Source organism: Macaca thibetana, chromosome 4 (genome assembly GCF_024542745.1).
Source record: "Macaca thibetana thibetana isolate TM-01 chromosome 4, ASM2454274v1, whole genome shotgun sequence".
NCBI classification, from domain to species: domain Eukaryota; kingdom Metazoa; phylum Chordata; class Mammalia; order Primates; family Cercopithecidae; genus Macaca; species Macaca thibetana.
The window spans coordinates 70,474,834-70,489,035 of record NC_065581.1 but is presented as its reverse complement, the minus strand read 5'-3'; the positions used below and the strand labels follow the sequence as shown (position 1 = coordinate 70,489,035).

Sequence of the window (14,202 nt, the reverse complement as noted above, 5' to 3'; positions counted from 1 at the left end):
GAAAACACTACCATCTGCAGAAAAGGGTATCAGATTTGTCAGGAATTATTAAAATTTACAGATTAATCCTAAATATTTTTTGTTTCTCTATTATACTGTCTTTCAATTGCAGGCCTATTATTTTCCAAATGTAACTTTTAGTTATTAATTTAAAGGTTGATCTGAGTTTTCATTATTCTTTCTTTTATTTATCTATTCTCCCGAGCATGTTAATGGGCAATGGAATGCCTAAAACATGTGAGGAGAGCAGAGGAGAAAGATACAGTCCCAGAAGTGAATGGGCAAATAGACATGGAATAATTGAAAGCTGGCTGCAAGTGTTATATATTATTTTCTATGGTAGTAAGTAGATTTTAGAAATACTTAAAACCTAAAGAGGCACTATAAGTAAAGATGTATAACTGAAGCCTACATTTATTTGACAGCTACTTAATTTTTTTTCCTGTAAAAAAGAACTTCCAGTTTCCCAAGACCCAACATTGAATTCCATCAGAGGTAAAGGTTCTGGACTATTGGATTAAATGAGGAGGCAGGAGCTCCTATCTCTTGCAGGTGGGCAGCCAACAAAGCAACTTCAACAGAACAGCAATGGGTCCTCTGGTCACTTGGGAAACTCAGAATTAATTGAGATGGGCATCAACAAGGGAGAAGTAATTCTTTTGTAAACAAACAAAACTGTAATCGTATGAAATAACCTAGAAAATAGATGACAGGAGACCTTTCCAATTTGTGATTTGGTAGAGAATAGTACTTCTGTTTCTGTCTGACCTCTGAAACATCTTTGCAGATACTGAAAATATTGTGATAGATAGTGGTGACTCTAGAGTCTTTAAAAAATTCTTTTCCTCTGGCCAAACAGTACAAGGAGAATTTGTTTTCCAAATTAAAAATCCAGATTCTATGAATTTTATATTTAAATATACTCAAACAGTAAGGACCTTACATTACAAAGCTGAATGCTTTTTGAAGCCCATGTTAGAAGAATATGGATCTGTTGCAATATGTAATGTGTGATTTCTAATACAGTGTGAAAACAGGGCCAGTGATGAAGATAGGGACACATCTCAGTTTGCCAGGGATGCTGTGATGTGGGTGAGCATGAGCATTGTCTATGGACTGAATTGTGTCCCTCCAAAATTCATATGTTACGGTCCTAACCCCTAGTACCTCTGAATGTGACTGTTTGGAGAGAGGGTCTTTAGAGATGTGATTAAACTAAAATGAGGTTATTAGAGTGGTTCCTAATCTAATATGACTGGTATCCTTATAAGTAGAGAAAATGCGCACATGGCTGGGTACAGAGAAAAGTCTATGTAAAGACTCAGGGAGAAGACCATCTACAAGCCCAGAAGAAAGCCTTCAGAAGGAACCAACCCTGCTGACACCTTAAACTTGGGCTTCTAGCCTCCAGACTGTGAGAAAATAAATTTTTGTTGTATAAGGCATGGCATCTAGTACATTGTTATAGCAGCTTGAGCAAACTAATACAAGTTCCATTTGTAGTAGAATATGTTAAGCATTATTACATAGTCCATGCCTGCACTCAACGAAGACTGGTTCCCACCATTAAGACAAGTTGCTCCTTCTACCACTTGGACAGAAATCAGCTTAAGGAGAGATGTTAGGTGAGTAACAGTGCAAGGGCCCCTACAGTAGGGGCAGGGGAGAGGGCAGTGTGTGAAAGGAAGGGCTAATTTTTTTTTTTTTAAGGGCTAGTTTTTTTTCTTTTCTTTTCCCCTATCATTTTGTTTTTATAAACTCAGGGCTTTATTTTTTTTTTTTAAGAAAATTCTCTATTGCTTTCTTATTACAAGAGCTTTACTTGTTCATTGTAGAAAAATTAGGAAATACAGATTAAAAAAATGAAGAAACAAAATATAACTGTGATCTCACCACTCAAAGGTAACTAACTGTTCATACATTCTTGTAAATCTTTCCATACTTTTTTCTATAGATATATGAATTTATATAATATATATAAATGGAATGATTTATTTTTTGTTATCTTTCTGTGTCAATAATTTCTAATTTAGGGCATCATTTCTAATGTCTGTTATTGTTTCATTGTATCTATTATATCCTAGAAATAGAATTGGTAGGTGGGATGTGTCTAGACTTAGACATATGTAAAGACTTTTAAGATATTTTGCCAAATTGCCCTCCAGAAAGGATGTAGCCATTTATATTCAGCAAGTCTATTTTGAGTGCAACATAAAGCCCTGTCACTGGTAACTCTTGACTCAGCTGCTCAAGGGCTTTCAGCCAAAATCCTAGGAGGGGAGTGAGGAAACTAGAGGACACTGAAAAGCTGTGCCACAAGTGACTCAGATCCTGCAAGTGGCTCGATGAAGGAGTGTCCCGTGTTGGTGGCCGAGGTTTTTCCTGCCTTAGCACAGGACAGGCTGCGAGGAAGCACGGCAGGATCAGCCGTCCTGCGCCCATGTGGGACCTGCAAGCTCTGCCAGGAGGAGCCACGTCAGTGCAGCCACTAGGGGTCGCCCTGAAGAGCATGGGACCCACAAGGGTGTGGAGTGAAGCGTGAAGTGGGGGCTTGTGTTGCTCACTTGAGCGTGGAAGAGATATCCCTGAGGACCTCTGAGTAAGCTGAGAGGGACCCGTGGAATGAGGTTCCAGGGATTTCACTGCAGGGAGCCTGAGATCATTGTGATTATGACCCCTGGTTGTTAATTTTATTCCTCGAGCTTTCAGGGCCTGGGAAAATACACGTTATTTTAGGGAAAGAGAACAGAAGGACTGATAGCCTTTGCAGTTTTTATGCATTAATGGGAGATGGTATTTGATTTTGGTTCCTTGCCCAGTATAAGAGATCCCAGGGGGCCTACTTAAAAGGAAAGCCAAGCTTATCTTAAATGAAAAATAAAATATTTTATTTTATAAACATGAAAATTATGTGGCACTCAATAAAATGTGTTGGCAAGTGAATGTCTGCTACATAATATGATAAATAAAATAGGTTAACTCCTCTTGGGAGAAGAACTTGAATTTTACTTATCATTGGAAGACTTTGAAATAACTTTCAGCAGGAGCCTCTCTAAGGAAGATAAGCAGTGGTCTGATTTGCTGGTAGATGGAGTGTGTGAGAGAGGGAAAGAGCACCTTCATTGTTGACCAGAAGTGATCACCCTTCTCATTGTGTTTCAATGTATTCACAGAGCACCTGGTGGTTCCTGGGTCTTGGACCTTTGCTGGCCAGACGTCACATATACATCAGAATGACAGTCCCATTGATCTTAATGTGGCCCTTGTCTGATAAATACATTTGTAGATACAAGTGAAGAATTAACAACATTTTGTCGGCTTCTTTGAAATGTAAATTTAGCTGCCAAAGTGGTTTCCAAAAGTAAACTTATGTTCTGTACATTTGCCCAAGGCAACGAATAAATTTCCAATAAAACAAACAAACAATTCTTTCCCTGGGGTTGTTTTCTTCTATCTTCAAGTGGCACTATGGAGAATTAATTACTTCATAATCTCACTCACTATCGAATTAAAAATGGTTACAGAAAAACAGGGCTTACCATCTATCACTGGTTTTGGCTGAGAACTTTTGAGGCGCAGCGAGGGCCGGAAGCGAGTTCGGTCGTTGAAGCTCCAGCTCTTCTGCACTTTGGTGGGGCTGCCCTCAGCTGTGATGTCGGTGCTTGGGGACCTCCTGTCACCTACTGAGGCTTGTCGGCTCTTAATGCTCTGGCCCCTGGGGCTAGCCATGCGCACTCGCTCCTTAAAACTCAGCTTCTGACTGTGGAGAACAGAGGCATGATTATTCCATTTTAAGCAATTTCTACCACTTTGCTTGGGTAAATAATTTGATGAAGCTCATGTGGTCATATATTTCAATAGACGATGTTTTCAGCATGTAGGAGCATAGCAATTATATTTCCCTTATTTAAGATTTGAGCTTTATCTAATCTCTATATTTGCATTCATTTGAGATCAATCTCATTCTACAGGTACATACATCCTTTTTGGATTCATTGTAGAAAGGACTGAGGTCATACAGCAGTTTGTACACAATTACACTGTAGATAACCAAGAACTGTTTTGGAATTCACTTGAAAAACAGTTAGGTAATTTTAGCTTTAACCTCAACTTCTGAGATTAAAAAAAATATATTTTATTTGGGAGCATATCTCTTTGTAATTTCTAGACATTTCTACAGGTAAACAGGGATGACAGTTACATATATACTTACATTTGGCATGCATTTTATATTCCAGGCAAGATTATGATATCCATAAATTCATGCAATCTCATAGCAGTTGGTAGCACCACATACATAATATTAAACATACAACACTTAACATTAGATTTCTTTTATGCTTACATTCATTCTTGTGAGATGAAAACCACACAAGATAGAACAGCCCCAACATATAATGAATGTGATGACTGATGAACAGAATGAGATGTTATGTTCACTAACACAATTTCCTGCTAGTTAACAGGTTATTGATTTGCTGTGGCAGCTACTGGTAAATTATATTTGTTCAGGCATTCAGTTCTCTGATGCTGGCTAAGATTGAATTGTTGTGGGCTGATAAAAGAAGCATTAACAACAATCATAAAATCCAAAGTGCATCTTCACACATTCCTAATCAAGAGATATGCTGTGATGTGCTAGGAAGGGCAGGTTGGGATTAGAGACATGGGGGCTAGGGTCCTCATCTCTAACATGGAGATAAACATAGCAACACAGCTGAGGGATTCTTATGGAAATCAAATGAACTGTAAGAAGCTTTGTGTACCCAGTCTCTTTTTTTTTTTTTTCTTGTTTCCTTTGTAGTGTAATTATGCCATTCATTAGAAGGTGATACTGTCATCAATGTGAGAGGCCCAGGACTCTGCAGGGCCTGAAGAAATCATGGGCAATGGGTCTGAGGGAAGTCTCTCAGAGCAGCTACTCTGAGTCATGCCGCGGCCTTTGTGGGGTATGAAAGCAGCGTTCTCATGGATAAGGCTTATTTGAGACGAAGTGGAGGCCTTGTTTTTTCCACTTACCGCAATGTCCACTGTCCCCAACTGCAGCATGCCAACAGCAAATGTGTTTAGTGGATATGTGTTTTGTAGCTAACAAGAAACAGTAACATTTATTTTTCCATGCCTAGTTGCTTAACAAACGATATTCTAAAAGGGCACCACGTTTTATGTGTGTTTACATGAAAACAAATCAAATCATGATCTGGTGGTCAGGGAGTTCTGGAAACAATAAACAAGTTGACCATGCAACTGACAGCTCCCCTCTGAAATGCAGACACAGCTAAGTCCAGCATGACTTGCTGAAGGCACATGCAAAGAACAGGCGGGGCAGTCTGGTGATGAGGTTAGGTGGGTTCAAGAGTTCTTTACGACAATCCCAACAGTGGAAGGGTTTATCTGTACTTGACACATGTGTGATTAAATGATAGATTACATTAAACAAGAGCAACAATAACATCATAAAACCGCATCTTTTCATTCTCAGGCTAGGTTTTCCATGTCATCCCAAAGCCTTCAATTATTTCAACAAATCTGTCAAAGGGATAGTGCCCAAAAATGTCTACTTTTCTCAAGCTTTTTTTTTTTTTAAATTGTAAAAGTTTCAAATCTCTTTTTAGTTTCAACACATCTGTTCCATAATTTAAATTTACAATGATCTAGTTCAGGAAGCATATGCTCACTTCTGCACCTTAATTTAGATTAATGAATAGCTCAAGTTGACATAGGTATCATTACAACTGGTCCTCACTGTATTCGATTTTATCTATTACCTTTTCTGGAACTAACAGATGCTAATTACCATAAAAGGTTGGCTTTTGAGAAAAATTATTTTCTCAGACTTTCAAGATATATCTCTTTTCTATGCCAACTAAATAAAGAAATGGATAAGACATCATAAAAACATTTAATATGAAAAATTAAAAAAATTCAATTATTAAAAAAGTAAAAACATCCAAAATGAAAGTATTAGCGTTAAATCCACCATGGTTTATTTATAATAAACATATTTTAAAAATCATTCTTATAAAAATATTTTAAAAAATTGCCTCTATGAAACATTTTGACATTACCTTATGAATAAATTGGAAAGTGGGAATAATATTCTCTAAATCTTAGTACCATTTAAAACATTTAAAGTTGATAAAAATAAATTCTAAGTAACATTTCCCTTTTGTTCTTCTCAACTACATGGATATTTGCTAATGTCTATTATTTTAAAGATTTCCGAGGATTATTTAAAAATAAACTCGGCATATTACATGCTAAATTAGAAAAAATGTAATGTTTTCACTTTCTCTTTTGACATAATTATGTGAAAGTTAAGAATAAGATTCTAATCAAGAACTTTTTAACCAGGCAAAATTTTCTTTTCCAAGGCAAAGATCGGTTCTTGTGTCCTCTTACAAAAAGCTCACTTTATTATTTTTCTACTTTGTTTCCCTTTGAAAATCAACAGAGCGTCTTGATTACATGAGTATTAAGCTGATTAGGTGACTGTTACTGAAAACACACATTGAATTGATTAAAAATATAGACTCTTCACTAGTACACTGAAGTTTTCATTATTTTCCTGTTTTTTTGGGTGACATCTATGAATATGATTTTGAAGAAGATTTATGTAACAGTACTTTTAGGAAGAATGCCAAGGATTATCTCCAGGAGACTAACAAGGAGATCTTGTTTTGCAGAAAGTAACAAAAAATTGCTGTGGTCACTGATTGGGGCATCTCTCTTAGTGTACAGTCCCACATTTACAGTTGAGGACCATGCTCAGCAGAGCCTGCACTGTCACCCTGCAATAGAGAATTCTCCCGTCTCTGGGAATCAGATGTACAGGTTATTCAAATGGCCTAGCATGCAGTCTACTACCGGCTGTTCCCTGCCAGGGAACTGTGTGGCATCATCATAACCCCACAGTAATCTTCTGGGACTTAGAAGGCTGTAGTTATTGTTATACTTAATTAGGGTTTTAGCCCTTCATGGGATAAGCATTCTACAAATTCTCGCCTCAGGCACAATATGGCAACTGAGCCATAACAATTCAGTGCGTGCAGCAGCTCAGCAGTTGTCCAACCACAAGGAGGCGCCAAAGGGCTGACTGCCAGTTCTACGCGGGACGCCGACTATTTGTCCCAGCGGTGGAGAGTATCAAAGCAGGCAACAGGCAAGCGGGTTGAAAACCTCATTCAAGAAGTCCCTAGAACGAGTGAGTCTCTGAACAGGGCTCAGGTGGGGTGGCGGTGTAACCTGGTCATGCACCTGAGGTTAGTTGGCATTCTCAAATCTCATGTCAATAGCCCGGATGCTGGGTACCTCTGCTTCCGTGAGGTGTACATTCTGAAGAGCTTCTGCTTATTACTACAGAACTTACTAGGAGTGAGGGAAATAGAGCAGCACATTACTAAGCATTTCACGAATAGGAAAGTGCTTAGGGATTCTTTCTTTTATAAAAACAAAGCCATTTGGCTTTATTGTTTTTAATATAAAAGTACACAGACTAAGCAGAGAGTACTATGTGGTTTAATTGTGCTGCTTGAAAGATATCCAGTGATCTTAACAGCTAGGTTGATAAATTGGATTTGAACTAGGCATTACATACAAATGATGATAGTCTCTGTGTTAGCATGTAAGAATACATTCTTTAGGATATAGCTACCCCTGTAATAAATATCAATAAAACATAGTATACATGATTGAGTAATAACATATTTTAGAACTTCAAAGAATAAATATTTACAGAAATCAATAAATTCATAACATTAATTGTTGAAATTTAAAAATGTAAGTTCTTGGTTTGTGTGAAACATCTGCATTTATAGTTGATATAGGTAACCAATTGTCAGATAGAATATATGTTCAACAAAACAGAAGAAAAGATTCTAGATTGCTGGTTTGTAAGAAAGAAAGAAAAGTACGTTTCTTATTTTAAGTCCTATGATGTGTTGTTAGAAGACTAAATCCATTTCCTCTATCAATAAATGTGAACAGAAGGAGAGACCATTTTGGAAAGATTGTTTTTGAAACAATGGAACATTTTGCCAATAATGATACAAGTTGACTATGTTGGAAAAAAAACAAAGTCTAGTCTTACTGAGTTTAGTTTAACAACACATGCAGATCATTCATTGCACACAGAAGAAAGAAAATTGAAATAATGGAAAATAAACGCAGAAGAAATATAAGAGCACACAGTCTTCCACCAGGGTTCTAGAGTTCTCTCCAAGAGCCACACACAGCCTCAGAACCCGCCCCCAAAAGCCAACCACACAAGAGTGGTTCAGGAAAAGCACTCAGTGGCTCACAGCACAAGAGTGTAATGTAATACAAAAATATCATTTGTGCCTTAATGTTTAAGACACGCATCTTTACAACAGTCTCACAGGTACCTGGTAAAGCAACTTTTGTTTACTGTCTAAGAAATCTGAAAGGGTTCTAGTAATGCTTTTAAAATTGCCATTAAGGAAGCTTAAGTATCAAGCAGGCATATAGCCAACCATTGTTGATTAAGAAGACAGAGTAAATAGAGGCAGCAAGATGTATAGATAATCTCGAAACCTCAGATAGTATAATCTGTTTTTGTAGCAATAAAACTTAGATAGATAGAAGGAAAAGCCTTCTTGTATCAATGTGATGACTAAGCAACTACTATTTGATAATCTGGTCAAGGAGGAAGGGAGAACAACAGAAAACCTCAAGGTGAGAATATTGGCTTATTCTGGCCAGATGGGTTCACAGGTAAATTCAGTTCTCTGAAAAATGACAATTTATGTCAAAACAGAAAAAAAACCTATCCCATTAAAAAAAAACTCTTCCAACTAATTTTTTAATAGAATGAAATCAATAAACACATTTACCACCACATATATGAGATTAGTACTGTTTTAGTGGGAATTCAGAGGAAAAGAAATGAGTGATTAAATGATGCTAAAGAAGTATTTTATGATTGGAGTAGAGGAAAAAACAGCAGGCTCAGTTGAGACTAACAGTAATTTGTACCTGACTGTACCAAAGAGAACTGATGAAACAGTATTTTCACTATTGCTCAGTTGAGCTATATTTAAAAAGCTCTTCTTCAGAATGATGGCTTGTATTTTTTATTTTTTTATTTTTTGAGATGGAGTCTTGCTCTGTCGTCCAGGCTGGAGTGCAGTGGTGTGATCTCAGCTCACTGAAACCTCTGCCTCCCAGGTTCAATTGATTCTCCTGCCTCAGCTTCCCAAGTAGCTGGGACTATAGACATGTGGTACCACACCCAACTAATTTTTGCATTTAAAAAATAGAGACAGGGTTTCACAACATGTTGGCCAGGCTGGTCTCGAACTCCTGACCTCAGGTGATCCACTCTCCTTGGCCTTCCAAAGTGCTGGGATTATAGGTGTGAGCCACTGTGCCTGGCCATTGTGTTTCTGAAGAAAATTTTTGGATCTGTCACAAACAATGTGATATTTTTCCTTAGCCCAAGACATCGTAGGCAAATTTTGTTTAAACATACCCTAACCTCAGTGTAGAAAGACAAAATCCCTTTTTAACAAGAACATTCCAAAGCCGGGAATATAGTTAACTAAGGGTTCTATAAATGTGTTTGACATCTTAATCAATTTTGCAGAAAGAAAAGCCTCTCCGTGTATGGCCCAGTCTACAGCCAAGGTGAGAGTGTCAGGCACCCAGAGGCGGATGTTGGCTGCTGTGTTGAACTCATCTACACTTGGGTTACTCTCAGTTTGTAACACAAAGAAAAGCCCCATGAGGAAGGACTTAGGAGATTCTAAGCTCTGAGCTAAAAGATGAAAACGTTAGCTCCTGCTTGAGCCAAAGCTTGTCTACTCTGCCTATCTGAACCACCATCAATAACTCCGTGGTCCCAAAGGCAGTAAATGACTCTGCAGTTGGATGGTGTCAATTAGTTCCTTTGAAATGGGGTCAAACATTAATTAACAATACTCTGGACCCAGATTTACTCTTCTCTAAGGAAGAATTCTCATTATAAATGCATTTTACTTTGTGCATATTTTGCTTGGGTAAAGACAACTTTGTTACTTTCTAAGACAGTACTGTTGCTATTGTTATTACAATAGCCTTTCTGCATTCATTATGCAGGATTATAAATTCTGTGTATGGAGCACAACAAGGTGAAAGTTTACATAATATTAAATGGGACTTTAACTTACTTTCCTCAGATTATTGCAATGTTTTTAATTTTTTATTTTTCTTTTTATATTTCTCCTCTCTTCCCATTTTTTTTTTTTTTTTTTTGAGACGGACTCTCGCGGTGTCGCCCAGGCTGGAGTGCAGTGGCTGGATCTCAGCTCACTGCAAGCTCCACCTCCCAGGTTCACGCCATTCTCCTGCCTCAACCTCCCGAGTAGCTGGCACTACAGGCGCCGCCACCTTGCCTGGCTAGTTTTTTGTATTTTTTTTTCAGTAGAGACGGGGTTTCACTGTGTTAGCCAGGATGGTCTCGATCTCCTGACCTCGGGATCCGCCCGTCTTGGCCTCCCAAAGTGCTGGGATTACAGGCTTGAGCCACCGCGCCCGGCCCTCTTCCCATTTTTTGTTGGTGTTTTATCTCTTCCCACAAACTACTTGAAGTCAGGGCCATTTTATTACTCTATCCAAGAATTATTTCTTGAGCACATTCTGTCATAGCTTTACACAGGGTGGTATGACAGCTAGTTGGAAGATAAGAGACCTAAGTGTATCAAATATAAGACATTAAGTAAGGAATCTAGCTTAAGTAATAGTACAGGACTTATTTCAAGGTTGTTTTTGCCAAATGTTCAATGACCATAGAGAAGCAAGAAATTTCCGTGTGTGATTCTCTAAGTCATCAACCGACTTCAGTGGTTTTGTACATATTTAAACCTATGGGTGAGTTTTCTTTGACAATCTCAGTCTGCTGTATGCAGACAGTAAATGTTGTAGGTATATGCGAACATCATAAATGTGGAAAATTTGGTTGGTAGTTTTTTTGAATTGTGACAACTGAGTAGGAAGCTCGTTTTTGGACTGGTGAGCAGAAGCTCAAAAGTGACACTTTAATTTTGTCTTTGTTTTCTGCTATGCTAACATTGAAAAACAGTACAATATCATTGTACCCTCACTGAGAATTGCCATAGAGTTTACACTTGTTCAAGCACCTCCATGTCATTTACAAACTTCTCTTTTAGTTGTTAACAGCTCCGTTTCGGAGGATGAAACTAAGATGGGTGATTGCACCCCCAGGAAGCTCTGGAATTTGTGTCAAAGATGGTCTCTGTCCTTTGGATTTGGGGGCAGATGACCCTTTGAGATAATTAGTAAATGGATAGCTCCTGAGACAATGAAAGCTTTAAAAATATCACCAAAGCAGCTATAAACTAGCTTAAAATGGCTATGATTTATTTTGTGTAACTTTTTTCAAGTAAAATTGTCACAACAGAAGGATGGTGAGCTCTGTATGGAATCTAGAAGATGGACTAAAGGTCTAGAATTGGTCAGCTTGTCTCTTCCAGTGTCTAGGTAAAGACTATTCTGAATCTAGTGACTAGAACCTCTCTTTGGTCAAAAACATTTCTTAGGTGGGGAAGAACTACTTTTTTTTCCTGGAAATATCACCAAGGAATATCCAATGCCCTTGGCTCTAACTCTATGCTACCAAATAAGACAAGGGACTTGAATGCCATCCCTTGGGTAGGTTACCTACCCAGAACATGTGCCTGATGTTGTATATCCTATTGGACCTATCTCTCATCATAGACGAATGCATTTATGTTTTGATTTGTGTATCTTTACATATAAATATAATGCAAAAATGGATAGTCCAGAGCCTTAACACACCAAGTGAACTTTCAAAACTGGCTTTGGTATTGCATAGATATATTATGATTAATGTAATTATTTATAATAGTACAAAGCTAAAAGAACAATCCCTGGGCCCATACTGGCTTCCACTTAGGGACTAACTCTGGGTAGGTGGATGCCTTCATTTCTTTACGGAAACAAAGTGACAATGATAGGAAAAAAAATGTATCTCTTCTTGCTTTCCAGGCACCTGGGATTCTCATTGCTGGTTCTGCCTCTGACACTCTTCACATCATTAATGCTGGGTTCCACCTGGCTCTGTTTTTCAGGGCTTTGCTCTCAAATCTAGTTACTTCCTGGTACTCATTAACACGGATCAAGAAATTTTTCTTTCACCTCCTATTCCCTCTAGGTTTAGTTCTCTGCTGCAATCTGATGAAGCATTCCATCTAAGTCATGGGAAACTGATCGTAAATTATTTGGGGAATTTTTGGGAGGGCTGTCTTCTTCCTAAAAGATGGGGGTGGGGCTCTTTTTGAGTCACTTGAGTAGACCGCAGCACTCAATGGGCTGGAGATCTTGAGCTGTCACAGCAAGATGGTTTCATCTTACCAAAAAAATGATTATATGTATATATATATCTCTCACTCCAAAAGAAGCACCCTAGTGAAGGGGAGTGTATCCTAGACTGCTGCCTGGACTTATAACATTCAGAAAAAAATTCATTTCCTTCATTCTCTAGATTACCATATTTGAATACTATGATAATACTTCTGTCTGGGAAAATGACAGCAAGGTCTAATCCAAGATCAATTTCCCTCCTCCCCCACTCCAAATGTTCTATGCCCTACAGATTTTGAAAAAGCAGAGAGTGAGTTAGGGAAAGACACTTTGATACTAAGGGGGGAAAATCAATAAAATAGCAACCTTTGCAGGCAGTCTTGTGAAAGGTCACTTTTAATCATCTTGTATTTGTTGATCGATTTTACTCACATGAGACACATTTAAAACATCTGGTAGGTATCAGATTTATAAACAAACATGTAGCAAAAGAGAAATCACAAACCTGCTTGATGCTTCCCCTTGTTCTTTCCTTCAGGTGCGTGCAGGCAGAAGAGAAATGATGATAAACCAGTGAATATATTTATAGCACTTGATAATGGCCAAATTGGAGATTGGGGAATCAAGTACCTTAAGTAACTCTTTTCATGCAAGATCCACAAAAGCAATGTTCTTTATAATAAATGTACTCAACTTGCTAACATATGTTCTTTATGATACAGACCTGAGCTAGCACAACATTTACTTGGCGAAGTCAAGACTGCCCACATAGAACCAAAAACAATAGACTTTTCATTAGCTAAAGCTATCCATGGCTAAGAAAAAGTGGTTCTGATCTAACCAGCATTAGCAAGGGCTCTTAGAATGTTGCTAGTTACAACATAACTGTTCTCTGTGCTTCTGGCAGACTTAGGTTTCTAAATCTGCATTCATTAACGAATTGTATCTCAGTCACTTGCTGAGGCAGATTTTTTTTTTGTATTGTATAAAATCTAAATTTCCTTGGATTAAATAAGGTACATAGAATATTTATCAAAACTCTTTTAGCCTATACTGTTGGGTGGCATTTGTAATAACTCATTTTAGCAAATTTAGGTCTAAGCACCATGGTGTAGGGTCTGTACTCTTTGCAAATGAGCTGTGTGCCTTTGGGCAGGCACTTTGCTTGCCGGTTTTGGTTTTCTTATGAGTAAATCAAAGGCACTGGGTTAGCTAACCTACAAATCCCCACTTCTTAAGGTACTACAAGGTGTTCTTGGAGCTTGATAATTCCCCATAGCCTCATAAAATATCTGACTCATTCCCTAAATAGCATATTTACTTGTGTTTTGCCCTTTGCATAGGCTTCACTCTCTTTGAGGAGAAAATCAAGAAAAGTACTTGCTTCTATACACCCTTCTGTTATTAAAACAAAACTTTGAAATAGAACTGCTAAGACCTCTAGAGTGTATGTAAGAGACAAACCAGACCTGAAAAGAGAGAGTAAGGAACTGCTGGTTGTATCCCTGGCAGGTTTGAGTGTCCCTCCTCCTATTTATCTCTGCCCTGCACAGCTATTTCTAAGACCTCTCTCTCATCCTGTTTAGTGGAATCAAAGCATCCCACCACATCTCTAAAATTATGGGGAACAAGAGCATGGGGCTGGTGTTTTTTTTTTTTTTTTTTTTTGAGACGGAGTCTCGCTCTGTTGCCCAGGCTGGAGTGCAGTGGCCGGATCTCAGCTCACTGCAAGCTCTGCCTCCCGGGTTTACGCCATTCTCCTGCCTCAGCCTCCCGAGTAGCTGGGACTACAGGTGCCCACCACATCGCCCGGCTAGTTTTTTGTATTTTTTAGTAGAGACGGGGTTTCACTGTGTTAGCCAG

General features: G+C 38.3%; 1 protein-coding gene across 4 annotated transcripts in view; it reads right to left on the bottom strand.

The window, feature by feature from the left end:
• Nucleotides 1–14,202, bottom strand: part of KCNQ5 (potassium voltage-gated channel subfamily Q member 5) — a 567,929-nt gene that overhangs the window by 65,689 nt on the left and 488,038 nt on the right. For 2 of the 4 annotated variants that reach the window (XM_050786498.1, XM_050786500.1), the window contains 2 exons: nucleotides 12,845–12,871; nucleotides 3,540–3,760 (listed from right to left, as the gene is read on the bottom strand). In XM_050786498.1, the coding sequence (XP_050642455.1) occupies nucleotides 3,540–3,760; nucleotides 12,845–12,871 (248 nt within the window). Of the gene's footprint in view, nucleotides 1–3,539; nucleotides 3,761–7,311; nucleotides 7,369–12,844; nucleotides 12,872–14,202 lie in introns of all 4 variants that reach the window. The other 2 variants (XM_050786501.1, XM_050786499.1) reach the window with 2 other exon arrangements.